This window comes from Grammomys surdaster, unplaced genomic scaffold (assembly GCF_004785775.1).
Source record: "Grammomys surdaster isolate TR1022 unplaced genomic scaffold, NIH_TR_1.0 721, whole genome shotgun sequence".
Taxonomy (NCBI): Eukaryota; Metazoa; Chordata; class Mammalia; order Rodentia; family Muridae; genus Grammomys; species Grammomys surdaster.
In genome coordinates, this window is record NW_021605140.1 from 530,753 (window position 1) to 551,866 (window position 21,114).

General features: G+C 43.1%; 1 protein-coding gene across 1 annotated transcript in view; it reads right to left on the minus strand.

Moving 5' to 3' along the window:
* The window catches only part of Psen1 (presenilin 1), a 49,318-nt gene that overhangs the window by 24,116 nt on the left and 4,088 nt on the right, over positions 1-21,114 (minus strand). Inside the window, exons 2-4 of the mRNA XM_028782148.1 lie at positions 13,390-13,461; positions 13,157-13,296; positions 1,826-2,076 (exon numbers count right to left, since the gene is read on the minus strand). Of these exons, the coding sequence (XP_028637981.1) occupies positions 1,826-2,076; positions 13,157-13,243 (338 nt within the window). The 5' untranslated portion in view covers positions 13,244-13,296; positions 13,390-13,461. The remainder of the gene's footprint in view (positions 1-1,825; positions 2,077-13,156; positions 13,297-13,389; positions 13,462-21,114) is intronic.

Genomic DNA, 21,114 nt, shown 5'->3' on the forward strand with positions numbered 1-21,114 from the left:
CTCTAGGCAATAATTTTTAAAAATGTAAACACATATACTTTTATTTTAAATTGTGTGTTTGTGTGTGTGTGTATACACGTACACGCACGCACTGGGTGCATGTGTACAGATGTCCATGAAGGACAGAGGTACCCAATCCCTGGAGCTGGAACTAACCTGGAGTGGTTATGAGCTGCCTGATGTGGGTGTCATGGATCACTCAGTACATCCGCAAGAGTGTGCACCCTCTTAACTGATCAGCCATTTCTCCAACCCTCTAGCTAATAATTTTTAACTTAAGAAAAACAGCAGCCGGGCAGTGGTGGCGCACGCCTTTAATCCCAGCACTTGGGAGGCAGAGGCAGGCGGATTTCTGAGTTCGAGGCCAGTCTGGTCTACAGAGTGAGTTCCAGGACAGCCAGGGCTACACAGAGAAACCCTGTCTCGAAAAACCAAGAAAAAAAAAGAAGAAGAAGAAGAAGAAGAAGAAGAAGAAGAAGAAGAAGAAGAAGAAGAAGAAGAAGAAGAAGAAGGAGCTATCGTCTAAAATCCTCGGAGTAAAGGAAGTAGACAATGCCGAGGTGAACTCACAGGCAGGCACTGGCTCCATCTAGTGGATACTTTTGTACTGAAATAACGCGCTCACCCACGGTTTTCTCCATAGCTTAGTAGAATCTGTCAAATAACCGAGTTCCGGCACATTAACTACCGAGGCTGAACAACACAGTTGTTAGAGAGAGGTGCCGGGGTTTGAACAATGGTCTTTTATCTGCAGGGTGACTATGATTGGAGTTGTCTCAGTATTTCATTTATATAAAAATACCTTAATTCCAGGTGCCAAAGCTTCCAGCGCAATGACCTTACTTCTGCCCTTACAGCAGGTGTGGCCATGAGACTGTGGAATACCCAAGGAACTTCGAACAAACTATAGAGGTAGTTCCTGCAGGGAGTGCCCTCTGCTACACGATGCCAATGTCTCCTTCTCAACTCCCTCCTGCTGTTGAACGAAAGAACCCTAAAGAAACCTAGGACAGAAGCTGAAGACAGGAGCCCACATGCTTCATGAATAAAAGACCAATCTGGACTGCCTACCCCTGCACTGCTCTGTGGGAGAAAGAAAAAAGGCGTGCCATTTGAGTTTCTATAACAGAGTCATAAAACTGGGTATGGTGGCACACACCTGTAATCCTAGCTCTCTGGAGGCTGAGGCAGGATCAAAAATTTGAGACTACCAAAGACTACACAGTGAATTCCAGACTAGCCTGAGAAACAGTGAAAACAGGCTGCTACGAGAAATACTGGAAGGATCTAGTCCCAGTGGATGAAGGTAGTTGTCTTTAATGATTTAACATACAAGCCAAGATGAGGAAACAGGAGTGCCGTTGTTCTGTTGTGTAGCCCAGGCTGGCCTGGAATTTGCATACAGCACAAGATGGACTTGAGTTCCTGATTGTCCCTTCTCACTGATAAGTGCTTTGATTACAGGCATATGCCACCACGCTTGTGTCTCACTCACCACATGGTGAGCCCCGACATCCATGGTTCCTAAACCTCTAAACTTCCATGAGCCATTTGCCAAGTGCTAGGATTTCAGGCCCTGCCACCATGCCTGCTGGTAAGAATTCAAAAGGTTATAGAACTAAAACAACAACAAAACAAAAAAAGAAAAAAAAAGAAAAACAAGAACAAGAACATCAAATAAATCATCAATCCCGTAATCCTCACTGCCACTTGCTATCAGAAAAGACGGATGATCCATGGTCCATAGGCACAGAGATCTTCGAGAGGAACAACATGCTATGAGGAAAAGCCACACTGGCCTAGAGAATGAAACACTTGTACATACAGCTGCCCATCCTTTCGGGTATAGAAGCTGACTGATTTGATGGTGGCCACGACAACGACCATGCAGAGGGTCACAGGAACAAACAGCATGATGACATGCTTGGCTCCATATTTCAATGTCAGCTCTTCATCTTCCTCCTCATCTTGTTCCACCACCTGCCTTGAGTTACTCTGGGGTCGGCCATTCGATACTGGCTCAGGGTTGTCAAGTCTCTGCCTGTCGTGATGCTGCTGCCGTTCTTGGCTGTCACTCTAAAAGCACAAGAAATGCATTCAGTAAACCAGACTCTCAGCACAAGGCATTCTGTAAGACGTACATCTGGGATTCATGGTAAGAGCTCCATCAGTACTTAAGTTCTAAAAATATGAAGCAAGAAAAAACTACCTTAGAGACAGTTCTAGTGTCTAGATTATATTTACTGCTGTTCCCTGAGGAACCCAGCCCTCTCTCTTACCTGGGTCCTGGCTCACTTCACCCCCTTCTAGTCTCCTCCTAAGGCAAGCATGCTCCTCTTTGGAGGCTTGGCTTAAATACTATATATCTGTATCAATTCTTCTTCTTATGATTTATTTATTTTGTGTATGAGTGTTTTTCCTCCATGTATTTCTATGCACCACACATACACCTGGTGTCCACAGAGGCCAGAAGAGGGCATCGGATCCCCTGGAACTGGAGTTAAAGATGGTTGTAAGCTGCCATGTGGGTGCTGGGAATTGAACTTGGGCCCTCTGGAAGAGTAGGTGCTCTTAATCAACCACAGAGCCAACTCTCCAGCCCCTAACTGTTCTTTATGCAGCTACAAACTTCATAAAATCTCATCTTTTCTAATTCATGAAGTACTCCCTACCTGACTGTTGTTGTTGTTGTATTATTCTGATTTTCCTGACAAGGTTTATCATGTAGTCTGAGCTGTCCTGACAATAGTCTCACTCTGCAGACCAGGCTGGCCTCAAACTCACAGATCCACCTGTCTCTGCCTCCCAAGTGCTGGGTTCATTATTAATAATACTTTAAAATGCATATAGTGGCCGGGCGGTGGTGGCGCACACCTTTAATCCCAGCACTTGGGAGGCAGAGGCAGGCGGATTTCTAAGTTCAAGGCCAGCCTGGTCTACAGAGTGAGTTCCAGGACAGCCAGGGCTGCACAGAGAAACCCTGTCTCGGAAAAAAAAAAAAATGCATATAGTGATGTTCAAGATCTCTCTCCATATTCTTTCTCATAGTACCATGTTAGACAACAATCATTTTAAACAATTGCTTAGTTTCTTTTTTTTTTTTAAATCTCGCAGCCAGGCATGGTGGCATAAATCTTTAATCTTGATACTTGGAAGCTTACTGTAGCCTGTTTTGTAGTGTGTTTCGAGCTAACCAGAACTACATAGAGGGACCCTAACTCTAAAACAAAACAAACAAGCACTCTCCGGAACAGCACACGGGCCTTAAATAATTCCCGTGTTTCCTGTCCTCATATTCCCTCCCTCACTAAGCCTGATAAAGAATATAAATGCTAGATGGATGGACTGAATAAATTTACAATGTTTTGTAAGATCCCACTTTCCTCAGTTAAACACAAGTCTCATCCTGTTATAGTCATTCTTTTTATAAAAAACAAAAAATAAAAAAAATGTTATTGATCTTTGTGAATTTCACACCATGCACCTTAATCCCACTCATACCCCCGTCTCTCCATATTTGCCCTCCAACCTTGTAAACTCCCCTCTTGCTACGCAGTTTTACTCACAAATGTTCATTGCAATGAGTCATTGGTCTTGTTTGAGGCCAGTGCTCTGTGTGTGTGTGTGTGTGTGTGTGTGTGTGTGTGTCTGTGTCTGTGTCTGTGTCTGTGTGTCTGTCTGTCTGTCTGTCTTACTTCCTGCTCCAGCCACTATGCCTGTCTCCTGCCCTGCTTTCCTGACGTGATGGTGATAGACTCTACTACCCCTGGAAGCATGAACCCAAATAAAGTCCTCCTTCTATAATTTGCCTTGGTCATGGTATTTCATCACAGCAACAGAAAAGGCACAGTCTCACAAGTAATCAGGAGACTTCTACTGTTCCCAGATACTCTGCAGTAGCAAGACTGAAATCAGTAAGCTCTAGACTCCGAGCTGGGTGTGGCGGGGCACACCTACAATCCTCAGTATTCAGAAAGCTGAGGCAGGAAAGATGCAAGTTTGAAGGCAATATGATAAGCCCTGGTCTCAAAATAAAATTTTAAAAAGGGAATGTAGCTCAGTGATAAAGCATTCCCTACCATGAGCAAGGGCTTGGGTTTAAACCCCAGTCCCACAGAAAGGGAGGGCCCTAGAGACTCTGCTCTTTTAAAAAGTTCCTTTTAGGGACAGGTTATAAAAAACGTATTTGCCCTATCAAGGACTTGAGACTTTACTCTGTGAGCAATACAAAGTCAGAGACTAAAGCACATGTGTGCATGCACGCATACACACACACACACGCACGCACGCACGCAAGCACAGCTCAGAGTTCCAGAGATAAACTAGGTTTCTATTTTTCCAGAGAAGGAAGTGTGATCAAGTCATCAGCCAAAACTGTGACGACTGTGTCTAGCAATACAATTCTAACTAAATGATAGGTTAAAGTTAACCATCAACTAAATATAGGTGTGACTTTCCTGGCACTACAGCCCTGGCATCTGTCTGTATGAACAGTTAATTAGGCCAAGATAGATGAAGTACTCACTCCTACTCTGGATATTCTGGTTTGTAAAGAGCATGACCCACCCCGCCCTATCCTAAGCTGACAATGGTCTAGGAAAGCATAGCTTACTGTACAATGAATGGTTTTCTCTCACACAGGTCACACACACACTCACTCTTTCTCTTAGCCCTTAGTGTTTGTGTTTTCAACTTTTAGAAGGTACAACTTATTTTAAAATAAGAAAGCATGAAAAAGTGTACAACCAGTTTCTTGTTTTCTTCTTAAAGCTTAAGATCTCCTTGTTCATGACCTGCTGTCTCCTCAGACCCAGCTTCTGAGTGCTACTGATCTGAGCTAGACCCCAGAGTCCCCTCAAAACAAGGCTGTGCTTTGCTTCTGCACTCAGAGATTCTTACACACCAGAACAAAGACATCGTTTTTTGGAGGTTTTTTGTTTTGTTTTTTTTAACTTGAGACAGTCTTGCTACTCTGTCCTCCAAGATAGTCCTGAACTTATGCTCAGTCCTGTCTCAACCTTTGAAGGAGCTGGGACTATAGGTCCTGTGTCCCTGTCTCTCCATGTTTTTATTTCTTGGTTTTCTAGGTGGTCACACAGCCACTGTATAAATTCACTGTCATCTGCCTGTTCCTTAACAGTGGAAATCTAATCCGCTTCTAGTCTTTGGCCTTACAAACAAGGCTGCATTGCAAGGAAGGCCACCCGAGTCACTTAGTGACACACACTTAGCCAACACAGTCATAGAGCAAGTTCTCTGAGGAACAGCTGATGAATCGAGGTATATTTGAAATTCTACTACATTTGCCAACCTGCCCTCATTTCTGAGAGATTGCACCAGTTTAGAGTTTTGCCAGTGTAGGAAACTGTCAATTTCACCACGCCCTTGCCAAGTCATGGGAGCAAATGCCTGGATTTCTTACCAATCTGGTAGGTGAGACACAAGGTTTCAGTGTCATTTTAATTTTTACTCAACATTTAGTGCTCTTGCGTAAGACCCAGGTTTAGTTCCCAGAACTTTCATCATAGCTCAGAACTGATATAAACTCCAGTTCCAGGAGATCCAACACCCTCTTCTGACCTCCTGCATGAATGTGGTAAACATTTATTCTCACAGGTTCACACATATAAATATAAAAAAAAACTTAAAAAAAAACCCTATATTCCTCTGTTATATAACTTTGTTTCAGTTTCTAAGTACTGATTACTACACTTGCTACAGTGTGAGTAGGGGGAGGGGCTGAATGTCAGCCATTTGAGCACAGGTCACTGGGAGCCAGGAATAAAGCAGTGAAACTAGACAGACAAGGTCCTGGACTCCTGGACTACTCTGAGGCAAGGGACAAAGTGCCTTAGGGTCTTCTAAACCCTGCACCTGCCAAGAAGATTCTGGCCTGCTCAGATCCTAGGAGGAATCTGTAAGCCCTTGGAGTATCCTATTAGGACTGTTTATAGAGGCCTTGGGACATACTGGCAACCTAGACTGTGATCTACGTGGAGGACAGAGTCAGCTCCGCCCCTAAGGTGGGTAGAAAACTAAGGCCGACCATGTTTATATGGACCATTAACAGTTAAAAACCCAGGCCATTGAGGCTTGAGTTTGTTTCCCTGGTTGAAAATATTGCAAGTGTGTTGTCACATGCTGTAGCCAGGAGAATTAAGCACTGTCTGCATAAATCCACTGGAATCTCAAGCAGGCGCCCTCTGGCCTGCCTGATGTGCCTTCTTCTATTACCAATGATAATCTGTATTCTTTCACTGCAGTCAGCGGTAACAGCGAACACTATAGTTTTCTTTCAGTCTACGAGACCTTTCTAGTGAATTACAGAACCAGGAGTCGTCTAGGGGCTCCGGCCCCAAATGTCTTGTGCACTCGAGAGTACAAAACGCTGCTAAGACAGACTAAAGGACAGAAGCAAAACCAACAGGACCACACCCACAGCAAAGTGCATCAACGGAGCAAGCGGTAGAGAACAGGTAATCCACAAACCCTTAGCAACTTCTACCTGTGGAACATATCAAAACTTATCTCACACTGCTAGGAGACCCACTATCAACGCCCCCCCCCAACAAAAGACAGGCTGGGTATAGCTCAGTCTACAGTGCTTGCCCAGTTAGAGATGCAGCTCTAAAAAAGTAAACAGGAAATAACAAGCAGTTATGTAAAGAAACTATGACCCTTGTACTTTGTTATCTGGGACATAAAATTATACAACCACTAAGGAAAGCAGCATGTGTCTTCTTGAGGTGGGTGGGGTTAGCCATGGTGGCATAGCCCTGTATTCCCAACACTCAGAACATTGAGGCAGGAGGACATAAGTTTGAAGCAAACCAAGACTCTGCTCAAAATAATTAAAGATAGCATGTAATTTAGTGACCTCATTTTGAGCATATTTACTAAGTTACTAAATTGCAAAGAGGATCTCAAAGAGATGCATGCATGTACAGTCGAATTCGCAGAAGCACATTATCCTTGTAGCCAGGAGGTAGAAATCTAACAGCCCAAATGTCCACTGACAAGTGATACCAAAAAAGGCATCATAAATACGCAACAGAGTATTACTTGGCCTTAAAGAACTCCTAGGCAGACACGGTGGCGCACACCTGTAGTCCTGGCTAAGTTGGAGAGAAGACAGGAGGGAGCAGGAAGGAAAACATATGCAACAAGAAAATCCTGTCACACTATAACATGGAGGACTCTGAGAACACAGTAGTCACACTGATAAACAGAAAAGGTAACTGGCACCGTGCCGACGGGCGGACAGGCCAATGTTTCCAGAGCACAGTGTGAAGGTGTTAATATTAAACCACAAGTTAAAAATGGCTAAGATGAGTCAGGCGGTGGTGCCACATGCCTTTAATCCTGGTCATCGGGAGGCAGAGGATCTCTGTAAGTTCGAGGCCAGCCTGGTCTGTAGAATGAGTTCCAGGGCAGCCAAGGCTACAGAGAAACCCTGTCACAAAAAGACAAAAACAAACAAAATCCAAAAACAACAAAAACAAAATGGATGAGATGGCAACTTTAAACTTTCTTATTTACCACAATAGAGAATTTTAGTTAAAAGACCTAAATAAATCTAGAATTATACTATTCATGGAATGGAAGACTAGCATTATGAAAATACCAGCTCCCCAAATCCTCTACACAACACAGGAATGGAATCAATGCAATCACCAACTGTCGGTTGGCCTTTTAAAAGAAAGGTTTGCAAATTGATTGGAAAAACCACTAAGGACTTAAATACACAAAGTAAGTAGACCAGCTGACCTTGAACTCAGAGATCTGCTTCCTGTCTCCTGCTGTTGGGACTAAACAGCAGGCCCAACTAATTTACAAAGAACCAAAACCAAAATAACAACCACGTTGTTAAACAGTGATATCAAGACTTAATATACAATTACAGTAAGAGTAGGAATGTGTTCCTGCTACAAGAACTAACGTGGGACAGAACCTAGCCCAGATCTGTGAACCAGTGTGTGCAGGACACAGACACGTGACTGCAAACATGCAGACATGTGACTTCTTCAAATGCAGCGCTGATCAAGGCTGTCCACATGCAGAGAATACTGAGTTACATACACAAAATCAACTTAAAACAGACCACAGACCTAAAGGAAAGCTATCTTTGAACCTGGGCTGTCTAGGCTTGCCTCAAGTGATGCTCCTGCCTCAGCTTCCCAAGTAAGAAGTTGAGATTACAAGTATGTGTCGTGATACCCAATAACAGATAAATTATAAATCATAAAACTACAAAGAAAAAAGATTTGGAAAGAAACTTAAAAACAAGATAAGATTTCACAGATAATATCACAAAAAAAACCCCACATTTTCAAAAGAAAAAAATGACAAAAGACTTCATTGATGTTCAAAACTGATTTGCAAGGTATATGCATTATAACTTACATATTCAGAACATACAGAGTTCTCACAATTTGAAAATGGGCAGCAAACTGTACCAGACACTTCACCAGAGAAGGTTCCATCAGTGTGATAAACAAAGCCATCCAACACCACTGCTCACTAGAGATATGCAAATTAAAGCCACAAGGAAATGCTAGCACGTACATTCTAAAAGGTCTGAGAGCTTAGGACTGACCCTTGAGAGCTGACAAGGATGGGGAGACTGACTCTCCCACAGTCATCTAAGAATGTAGTTAGACAATCAATTTGGAAAACTGCTAGTATCTCAAGAAGCTAAATACAAGCTGCAGTACTGGATTATGTTCTACCCTTAGGCATTTATCCAAAATAAATGAGTACATGTCCATTTAAAGTTTTGTAACTGAATATCCACAGCACCTTATTTGTAATATGTCAAAGTGGAAATCCCCCCAAATATTGAAAACAAGGAACTGGCCAAAGAACTATGGCATAAGAATATAGTAGGTTACAACTCAGGAATAAAAAGAGACTACTGACATAATACCCATCAATTTCAAAATAATTATGCCAAATGAATGAAGCCAGACAAAAAAGTCTGCAGGATTCTATTTATTTTTGATTGTGAGCCTCGCCTTTAATGGCTGAGCCATCTCTCCAGCCCAGCATGGTTCTATTTATATAAACTTCTGGAAAAATAAAGCCAGAGGGAGGTAACAAAAAGATCTGAGGGTGGTTGCTAGGGGCAGGGAAAGGCATGAGGACAGCAGAGAGGGAACATGGGCAACTTGGGGGTAAAGAGGTTTGTTCTTATCTTCACTACGATGGATTTTTACGAGTATTTATACATGTTATAAGTCATCACATTGAGCTAGAAGTGGTGGTGTACACTTTTAATCTCAGTGCTTGCGAGGCAGAAGCAGGTGGGTCTCTGTGAGTTCAAGGCCAGCCTGATCTACGGAGTGAGTTTCAGGGCAGGTAGGACTGTTACACAGAGAAACTTTGTCTTGAAAAATGAAAAAAAAAAAAAAAAGGAATCACAGTGAATACTCTATGTATAGTTAATCATATGGCAATTATTCCACAATGAAGCCATTTTTAAAGACTTCCAGTGAGGTACAGTAGCACATGCTTATACTTTCTGGTTGAGGCAGGAAGATCTTGAAATTGAGACCAGTCTGGGCAATTCAACAAGGCCCATCAAAATAAACTGAGCCTAGTGGCAGTGAGTCTAAGGAGTTTTACCACTGTGGCTGGAGACATAGCTCTGAGGTTAAGGACACTTACCAGGGTTCAGGTACCAGCACCCACATCAGATTTTACTCCAATCTAGGTGATGTGATGCTCTCTTCTGTCATATAGACAAACATGTAAGCTGACCTCAAACTCACAGAAATCTACCTGCCTCTGTCTCCCAAGTACCAGGATTAAAATCATGCATTGCTTCGTCTCCTGTTTAAAAAATCTTTAAAAAACCAGAAATGCTGGAGAGATGGCTCAACGGTTAAGAGCACTGACTGCTCTTCCAGAGGCCCAGAGTTCAATTCCCAGCAATCACATGGTGGCTCACAACCATCTGTAATGGGATCTGATGCCCTCTTCTGGTGTGTCTGAAGACAGCGACAGTGTACTCATACATAAAATAAGTAAATAAATCTTTAAGCAAAACAAAACAAAAACAGAAATGTAAATAAATTTAAAAAGAAAAAAAGAAAATTGTATCATTATAAGCTTTTCTTTTAATTTGTCTTTTTGTATCCTTAAGAGAAGGAAAGGGGCCAAAAAGAGAAAACCAGTCTCCTGAGACCTCATGTTCATGGCATAGATTTCTATGCTTAGAAACGTGGAATCCTAGGCCTGCCATGGATGGGGTTAGAGGAGTAGTTTAACTCAGTGACTGAATGGGAAGCGTGAAAGCATTTACTAGTATAGGCAATGTTTCCAACAGTAGGAAAGAAAAGGAAAGGAAGAAAGGCACACATAGACACGTGTATACTAGATGAAGCAGATAAGGCTACAGAGCTGATTAATTGTGGTTCGTAGTTTTTATTTCTCAAGATAATGGATCACATGGTTTCTTTAAGCATTTTTAAGCATTATACTCCATACATTCTCAGTAAGTTTAGGGCAAGAGTTCATGTCCTAGCTCTCCAAGGCTTAAGGAGTTACCGCAGAATTGTTTACATGTCTTTCCATTAAGACTAGTACCTGACTAAACATTTATCTGTTACTAGCTCCGTTAAGTTCAATTTAAGTTTAAAGCAATAATTTTTATGTCATAAGTTAGCACGCCTTTGTCAAGAGATAAGGCATCTGCCTTGTGTCTTATTATTTTTAAAGTCTTGCTCTAGAATAAAATGTCCTTCCAGTTCCTTATTTTGTCTCATGTCTGAGAAACACTGGGCAAAGATCTCCATCTGTCTGGTCACTAACTCTCAGACCGCTAAAGGACTCACCACTGACAAGTGTTCTGCTCAGTGTGCTGAGAACCTGGGAACTACCAAACAAACAATTTTATATATTCACCAAAGAAGGGAGCACAGGAGCAAACACCACATATGCATGCAGCTCTGAAAGTGTGTCTAATGTTGCATAATCATAGTACATATGTTAAGAACCACACAGTTGGAGAGTAACTCCTGAGAACAAAGGGGGAGGACAGGGAGGCAGTGCTTCAATTTGTTTTTGTGCTGTTTGTTGTCATAAAACTAGTTTCTCTTTCCAAAACAAGCATAAAGGTTTATTTTATTTGCTTATGATTTCACTGAATTTATGGTCAATAAATAGAAACAGAGGCTGAGGAGAGCTCTGGTTTTGAACTATGGTATCACAGAAAAATAATGAGTTGTTCTTTTTAAGAGTCTCAGAAATAGAAAAATCTTAATAAAAATTGCCTTATATGCCAAATAATGCAGTCTTTCATTTTAATAAAGTTGGGTATTTGTTTGCTACACTCTAGATCAGTGGTTCTCAAGCTGTGGGTCATGGCCACTTTGGGGGCTGAACAACCTTTTCACAGGGGTCACACATCAGATGTCCTGCATATCAGATATTTATGATTCATAACAGCAGCAGAATTACAGTTATGAAGTAGTAATGAAAATCATTTTATGGTTGGGGTCACCACCACATGAAGAGCTGTATCGAAGGGTTGCAGCATTAGAAAGGTTGAGAAAGCATTAGAAAGGCTGCTGTTTTAGATGCTTAGAACATTATACAATAACATTTTTAGAAATCCTTGGGTTTTAAAAACCATCAGCTATCAAACATCAAGTCCCTTTACCATAAGTAAGGTTAATACATAGCAGCCCAAGATGAGACACTATTTTCTGGACTCCTGCAGCCTATGGTTGCATCTGTTACAGAGGTTAAGAGGATTTGGTAAAGACAAGAGATCTGTGGAACCAGAGATGCTTTACATGTTCTCTTTCATTATGTCACCTAACAACACAGAATGGCGCTTAAACTTACATGAGACTGCCACCTAAGTACAACTTGGTTAGACTTTTCCAAAATTATTTCCACTTATTATACTTGTAGTAGGAGTAACCAGTTTAATTTTGATCCTATTCAGGATTATAACAGTTTTAAAACTCAAAGTCCTACATTCTAGTTGCAGGCTCCTCCAAATGCCTGGTCCTCCCAAAACATTTAAGTTAGGAGAGTACTGTGATTATTTAATAAATTACCTAAATTTACTGGTGGGAAAGTAAGGAACCCTAAATCTTCAGAGTACAAAGACAAATCTTTTTTTTTTTTAATACTTATTTATTTATTGTATATGAGTACACTGTTGCTGTCTTCAGACACACCAGAAGAGGCCATCCGATCCCATTGCAGATGGTTATGAGCCAACATGTGGTTGCTGGGAATTGAACTCAGAACCTCTGGAAGAACAGTCAGTACTCTTAACCGCTAAGCCACTTCTCCAGCCCCAAAGACAAATCTTAAGGCTCAATCTTGAGACACACAGACACACAGACACACACACACACAGAGACACAGACAGACACACACACGTATATGCCCCTCAGAGACCAGAAGAGATCCTCTGGAGCTAGAGTTAACAGGCAGTTGTGAGCCACCTCATATAGATGTATCTTGGGACCTCTGGAAGAGCAGGGATTGCTCTGAGCCCCTGAGCTATCTCTCCAGGTCCCTAATCCTCACTTGTGACTTGCCTTTAATGACAGCTTTTACTAGCAAGTACACATTATCCCACAAGGCAGCCTTGCAGACCTGAGACTGGCCTTGTCGTGGTTTTCCTTCATACTGGTTGTATCTCAGAAAATTCTACCAATTCCCTAGACATCTCACAGGCCTCCAGTCAGCAGTGCTTAGCTAACATGGTTACAACAGACAGATTTAGTGTGTGTGGTGTGAAGAGTTTGGGTAAATACCATGTATCCCACCCCTCTCCTGAACTCAGAATGGTTCACCGTCCATCGTATAATCACTATCACTAAATACTTACTGAACACAGTCAGAAACTGACTGGCACTAGAAAAAGTAATAAAATGTAGTCATTCTTCCTATAGAAGAGTAGAATCAAGACAGATAATGTGAAGGATGAGGTCCTTACACATCAGGAAGATGGACAAAGTTTCAGCTGGGGTGATATGAAGATAAGTCCCCGGCAGAACAGAGTAAAACAAAAGCAGTTTGGGGTCCCCTCGCACCAAGGCTATGACATTTCCCCACAGCTTCAATGTTTAACAAGAAAAGACATTCGGCAAAGTAGAGCAAACCTGCCCCAGTCCCAGCAGCCAACACTGACCTGGCTCCGGACAGCGCTGCTGGAGTGGCTATCCTCAGACATCTGTGCATTCTGGAAGTAGGACAAAGGTGCAGGTATCTCTGTCATTGGAGCAACTGAACAGAAATACCTTTTCAAAGAGAATAAAGCCTCTGGAGATTCTGAAAAGGGAAAAAACAAAACTAAATATTATGCTTGAAGATGACTCGTGTGTTTTTAAACTCTCTCACAAATTTCATTTTGGAAAAACAAACCTTTCTCTCATGTGTTCTCCTCCAGGCCAAGCTGCCTAAGGACCTCGAAGGGCTGCTGTCTTGTGTTGGTTCCTGGATTAAAAATAAATTGGATTTTACCAAGCCACTCATAATTAGTCAAATCCATTTGTAGCTGTTGGGATTCAAACCCAGGACAAACAGCTGAGGTGCATATTTTACATATCAAGACAGGAACTGACCTCCAGGTTCCCCCAGCATCCCCCTGTCCCTACACTGGGTGGGCTTCCTGCCCCCAAGAGACTCTCTCCTATATAATCCAAACATTTTGGTCTCTTCCTGCCCCCTCTCCATTTTTTCTCTCCCTATGTGCACATGCTCTTTCTCTTTCCCTCCTCCCCATCTCCCTCCCCACGTGGGATCAGTGAGCCCACCTGAGAGCTGCTTCTCAATAAACCTGCCGTACTATACTTTAATCTGGCTTGAATTGGTTCATTTCATCAGCAGAGAAATAACTTATCGTCTGGTGTCCTGACTCGGGAGCCCCCACCCACGTAGGAATAGGGGGCCACTCCTTTCCCCATCTTTCTCTGCCCCTGATGCGACAGACTTTGGACTCATTGAATAGCCACTTCCCAGCAGCCTTGGAGCACCAAGTGCCAGAAGCCAGTTGGGGGGCCTTCAGTTCAGACATTTGAGCTGAGGCTAATCCCCCTAACACACACTGTACCACCCCAAGCTTATGTGCAGGACAGTGTACATTTGAGCCTTCAGTCCCTGGCAAAGCCTAGAAGAATGGGTACCACCAGATCTAAAATTGAAAATTTTATTCAATTGGTCGGAACTCCATATTATGGTCAGTTTTTTGGGACCTGCATTCTGGCCCGCCCACTTCATCACAACAGCTTCAGCAGCCGACAGCCTCCCGACACACAGCTCTAGGTGCCGCCTAGCCCCGCCCCCAACCCACCTCCCTGGCCCAGGCACTGCCACAGTGGCCTTGATGGTGAGGGGGCAGACTTCTGCCAGCAAGAATATGAAGTAGTTGCCACCTTTATTATGGCATAAAGAGGGTGGAAAACCATGGCTTCACCACCATCTTAATTAAGGGCAGTAACATGGCTGGCAGACATCCCTGTTATGGGTTCAAGAAAACAAAACAAAATAAAAAAAAAAACCCACAACATAACTTGCCTGGAGGCCCTGACAGCCAAATCTTGTAACAACAATAACACACTTGGGATTAATTTTGGAACATTAACTTGTCTATCCTTGTTAAAACGTGGTTTTTGTATTCTGAAACTTATGCTCTGTCTTCACTCTTTAAAAGGCACTCTATTTTAACATTACAGGTACAGTTTAGAGCAGATAACCTCAAACTTTACCCACCTGTCTATGTTTTCAAGGCTAAGCTAAGCCTAGGATGGATAACTAGAAACCAGCAAAGTTTGTCTATTCCAATATACTTTTGATAGATAGATGGTCCTCAGGCACTTCAGAGAGCTGCTGAACGTGGCATTTAAGATGTTTAAATATACTATGACAGACAGAGATTTCCAAAACCTAGCAGTGCCCAGCTCCAAGGTCTCCAAGAAGATACATCCACAACAACAAAGGGCTCCCCCTGGATTGTGGATACACTGACATAATTGTCCCAGTACCTTGACCGTCAGGACACTGCCAGAACTGTGTGTGGGCAAACCACACCAGAGCTAATTGTCCCATGTTGCCTAAGACAAGGTTAGGTTGGTCTCACCCATGTTCCTTCTCCACAGAGGGCCAGAGGGGCAAAGACTGCCTCTGTTCTCAGAGCCATCCGACAGCCACAGGAACCTAATGGAGTGGCTGTCTAGGTAATGGGTAAGTCTGTCATTTTAACTGATACTTAAGGCCACTTAGATTACACTTCCTTACTCAGGTAAAATGTATCCTTCTCAGGTCTCTGAGGGGTTTGAAGACTAATGAAAGAAGTAACTTTTTACTATTCCTTTATCTAAAGAAACTCACTTTACAGTGACTGCTCCCAGTGATCGACCACCAGATCTACCAGTTCCAGCATCCTGCCAACTCCAGGTGTTTTCTGGAACCTGCATTCAGGACAGCTCAGAAAAGCAGCAGCTACCCACAGGTGCTTCAACTAGGCTATCAGTTGCTAGTCCCAAATGGTCCCACAACCTGGACAACAAGTAAAACTGCTTGCACTTCCCAGACTTGACCAACATCCTAGTCTTTTGTCACCCACTATAACAATGCCCCAAAGTAAGCAGGAAACAGTCATAGATGACGACATTGCCCCTTATTCAGTTATTATCAACAAAAGGCTAGGATGTTGGCTTTCCGGGCAGGATCAAAGTGCTGAGATGCATAGTTTACATACCAAAGCAGACCTGGCCTCCAGGTTCTCCCAGGATCCCTCCTGGCACACCCAACCCTCTATCCTGAATTTTCCAGCCAGGGGTCTAGGCTTCTCCTCCCCTAGAAGTTCTTTCCTATATAACCCAGACATTTGTTCTCTCCCCGCCTCCTTCCCCTCTCTGCATTGTCTCTCTCCCTGCCTGTGTGCATGCTCTTTCTCTTCATGGTGACTTCCCTGCCTTGTTCCGTGGGCTCAGCCCAAGAGTGGCTTCCCAATAAACCTTTACATTAATTCTGCTTGAATTGGTTCATTTCACTGGCAGAGTACCAATCAAATATTTGCAAGCCAAAAAACATGAGTTAACTTGCCATACATGACCTTTGGCTGACAGATTTACTCTGTTAAGACCATGGCAATGAGACCTCAAGCACTGAGAATACTGTAATTTCAGACCACGGACTCACATAATTTTAAGAAATATTCTCCAACTCCCTATTCTTTCTTTCTTTCGGTTTTTCGAGACATGGTTTCTCTGTGTAGCCCTGGCTGTCCTGGAACGCGCTCTGTAGACCAGGCTCAGAGATCCATCTCCCTCTGCTTCCCGAGGGCTGAGATTGAGAGTTATGCGCTGCTACCACCGCCTGGCTCACAGTAGGTTCTAATGAGCAGTACGCACAGGTTCCTGGAGAGCGCTTAAGAACTACTCAAAACTAATTACCCAAGGGTAAGACACAGATGAGCACAGGACTGAAACCACAGTAAACTGTCTTTCATATTCAGCTTTCTCCTTCCGTCCATGCAAAATTTAAACAAAGGGAGAACACCTAAACTAATTGTGCTCACTTTACCCATCCACTTTACAATAAAATCAATCAATAGCTAGGTGTGGTGGCACATGCCTTTAATCTCAGCGCTCAGGAGGCAAATCTCTGTGAGTTTAACAGCAGCCTAGCCTCACAATGAGGCCCTGTCTCAAAAAACAAAGAAGTCAACACACTTTCCGTATCGGGTATCAAAGGATCCAAACCCACATACAGGACTCTGCAAAACAACGTGACATCCCTGCCGCTAGGAGCTTACAGCAATGCGGACTACATTATATTACACCCGTTTTATTACTAGCAAAACTACTTACAAGTAAATAACATCTTTAACATCAATGATCCCACTATAAAAGAAAACCTGAGATGTCTAAAATATTCTCCATAGACAGTCCTAGCATTTACTTAAAAAAGGAAAGCTACAATGGACGGGCTGTGTCATTTAAGTGCTTTTATGCTTAGACAGCCTGAAAGCCATTATAAGGAACCACACTGGAGCTTTCTGGAACAAACCTTGTAAGAACCACCAATAACACAGCTATCACTTTAGCACACTCCCAGTGCTATTTTCAAAGTTCTTTTCATAATCATTACTCTGTTTGACTCTTTAAAAGTTCCCATGGGAGCTGGACAATGGTGATACACCCCCTTAATCCCAGCACTCAGGAGCAGAGGCAGACAGATCTCTGAGTTTTAGGCCAGCCTGGTCTACAGAGCGAGTTCCAGGACAGCCAGGGCTACACAGAGAAACCTAAAAACTAAAAACAACAAACAAACAAACAAACAAACAAAAAACACCCTTCCTTCCCAAAGTTCTTATACTGTTTTTTTGTGTCAACTTAACAAAAACTAGTCATCAGAGAAGAAGGAGCCTCAGTTGAGGAAATGCCTCCATGAGATCCAGCTGTAAGACAGTTTCTCAATTAGTGATCAGTGGGGAGGGCCCAGCCCAAGGTGGGTGTTGCCATCCCTGGGCTGGTGGTCCTGGGTTCTATAAGAAAGCAGGCTGAGCAAGTCAGGGGAAGCAAGCCAGGGGAAGCAAGCACCATCCATGGCCCCTGCATCAGCTCCTGCCTCTGGAGGAACCTGGGTTCCTGCCCTGCCTGAGCTCCGGTCCTGAATTCCTCCAATGACACACTATAATCTGGAAGTGTGAGCCAAATAAACACTCTCTCCCCAACTTGCTCTTTGGTCATTGTGGGTTTGTCCGCAGCAGGAGAAACCATAAGACAGTTCCCTTGGGGGCTGCAGTTGGCTCAGTGGTTAAAGGGTGTATGCAGTTCTTGAGTTCTTGCAGAGGACTCAGGTTTGCTACTCAGCACCTACCCACGTGGTGGCTCATAATCACTCATAACTCCTGTTTCAGGGCATCTGATGTCTTCTTCTGACCTCCACAGGCATCAGGCACACAGATGTGTGCATATATTCACACAGGCAAAATGTTTATACACATAAAATAAATCTACAAAAGTGTCTGAAACTAAATAAAAATTCTCATGAAGGGACAACTCTCTTTTGAATCTCTCATCCCCCATTCCAGGGAGTTAGTTCTTTCCTTACCTTTAAACAAAACAAAACACCAAAACTGACCAAACAAACAAAAAAAAAACCTTCCTTACTTGTCCCCCTCTCCCAAAAAACTTCTCAGGAAGACTCTGCATTCAAATGGCATAAACATCAAGGCTAGGGCAAATTTGCCTGTGCACTAAGAGGCAAATGAGTAACACTACCAATCCAGATCCCAGGTGGTGAGGATACTCAGCCCAGGGCTCCTCTGGTCACCCAGGGAAATCATAGGCCTCCCATGAAGAGCCTCCCTGATAGAATGTGTTCAGAAGGAGCCCAGAAGCAGAAGCAGGCCATAGCCAGGGCATGGAACACACAGACATTCCTGGTACAAAAAGAAAGGAATAGACCAAAACAGAGTTGATTCGGATCCAAAAAGAGCCAAAAACATCGACAGAAAAGGTCAATGGCCCCACTGTTGAGGCAGCATGGCAGATGACACTTGCAAATTTGGTAACATTCTCAGCTGAGAGCTATGAACACTGGAAGGCAGGAGCTGAGAAGAGACCTGGATTGCAGCGGGAGGAGGAAAAGGGATGTAGCTCTTGATGCTTTCATTTCTGGATAGCTACTGAAGATGGATACACTGCAGCACCTTCCTGCCATCTTATCTCCTTTCTCTCAGATACTTGTGTGGAGACGAAGAGGCCAAAAGAGACAACAGTTAAAAAGCAAAATCACTCACTAACAATCAGATCCTAACCATGCAGCTTGTGCTGCTGACCTTATACATACAAGGAGACTAATGCCTAAGGACCAGAGTGCCTTACCTGACATGGCCAGTCGATAAATTTACCCAAGACAGTGAGCAGGCTACCTCTTCCTTATTCAAATTGGACCCCATACAAATAGCTCAGATGGTAACACCAGGCAATGTGTCTCTTGACTGCTATAAACAGACCATATTCCCTCTTAAGGACACCACCTGTTTCTGCCCGCAGTGTATTTTCTTTACTAGAACTTTCCTATCAGTTCTGATCTGATAAATGCCTCTTTACCCTCTGCTTTGAGCTTGTTCCAAGCACGACTACTTGGGCAGTCAGACAAAGGAAAAAGAAGTCACGGTTTTGATGAGCAACTACAATTTCTATCAGATAAAGAATAGGAACTGGGATGCAGCCCTGTGGCAGAGTGCTTGCCCAGCATGTGGAGACCCTGGGGTCCATCTTTAGTACTGGGGAAAACAAAACTAGATATAGAAGGGGGAGGGAGATCTCAAAGCTTAGATGTGCTCCACAGAACAGCCTATGCAGGGTCTGGGGAGATGGCTCAGTGGTTAAAGTGCTTACTATGCAATCTGGGTGGGTCTGGTGGCTTGTCTCTAATTCCAGAACACAGAGGCAGAAACTGGGAATTTCCCAAAGCGAGCTGGCTGGCCAGACAAGCTATATCAGTGAGCTCTGGGTTTGACTAAGACCATAGTTCAGTGAAGGAAGTGGAGAGTGACCCAGAAAGACTCCACAAGTCAGCCTCTGGCACACACCCATGCACACACACCCATGTAGAGGAGGAAAAAAGTAAGAAAATCTATCCAACTAGAAAACCTTCTCTCTGCATCAGAATTTCTAAAACATCTCAGGAGCAATGTTTAAAGTTTCAGAATAGGTTCCTAAAAGAAATTCCCACCCACCGAAGCACCCACAGCACTGGAGATGTAGCTTGGTTCATAGAGTACTTGTTTGGTACACACCAAGCCCTGGGTTCAATCCCCATATACATAAACCAGGGATGGGTTTCAACACTTGTAATTCCAACACTTAGAAGAATATAGGCAGGAGAATCAGAAGTTCAAAATCATCCTTGCCTACAGAGTGAATTTGAAGCCAGCTTGAGCTACAAGAGACCCTAATTAAAATTTAAAATATTTTAAAGGGAAAAACAAACAAACACAAAAAAAGGTAACTTCTCCCGTCTCACTGTACTCTGAACTCATTTTCTAACTCTTTAGACAAATGTAAGCAAAACTGGTCCACTACAAAACATCGTCAGTGAGACATAACCACGGCTTTATCACCATAAAGGGCTTCTGGGTGTATTGTTCCTAAGCCATATCCCTTTAAAAACTACTAAAATTATTTTTTTTGCTATAGATAAATGGCCATAGTGCTAAAAAGCTTTCAGGGTGTGGGGAAATAAATAAATAAATAAATAAATAAATAAATAAATAGTTTTCAAGTTCTTGATTCCTACCAAAGTGCCTGGTGTAGCCGTGGCCTAAAGTGAGGGTCTCATCTCCTGTCTTAGAGAGGGAAGGAGGAAGAATCAGACTAGACACAGACATATAGTCTAAGCAAGCGTTTATTTAGCAATGCATATACTCCAAAGAAAGAGCTGAGTGGCCTACAAGACAAGGCAGGAGGCGTCAAACAGTGGATCTGTTCTGAGCTACAGATTTAAAGACTTTGTGATGAAAGTTTAGAAGGTGGGTGGCATATTCATGGTAACCTGGCTCTTTATCCCATGAAGAGATGTTCTGACTCTAAGACAAGACTTATCAAGACCCAGCTTTCCTTTTTTATTACCTCATATCTACTTCCTTTTTGAGACCACTGAAAGCCCCATGATTTCAAGGTTGCCTGTTTAAAAAAAACCTAAAGCTTTAGCATGTACACTGGGGTCAGGGTTTCACAGCTGACTGGCAGGCTGCACAAAAAGGCTGGCTGGCTGTTTTTCAGGAGCCTCCACAGCCTCCAGCACCCCACACAGCTTTTCCTACTCATCTCTGTGATAGGAAGCCCAAATTCTGATTAGAGTGTGAATTTTGATTTACTTATTTTGGTTGGTGAGAGGCAAATATGCTAGGAAAGTGTTCTGCCACTGAGTCACGCCCTCGGCTCTCTCCTTGGTTGGTTGGTTGTTTGGTACAGGGTCTCAGTATATAACCCTGGCTGGGCAGCAATTTGCTATGAAGACCACGCTGGTCTCAAACTCAGAGATCCTCCTACTTCTGCCTCCCAAGTGCTTCGATTAAAAGCGTGGCTGGGTATTTCTGTATTTATGTAGACAGGGTCTTGCTTAAGATGC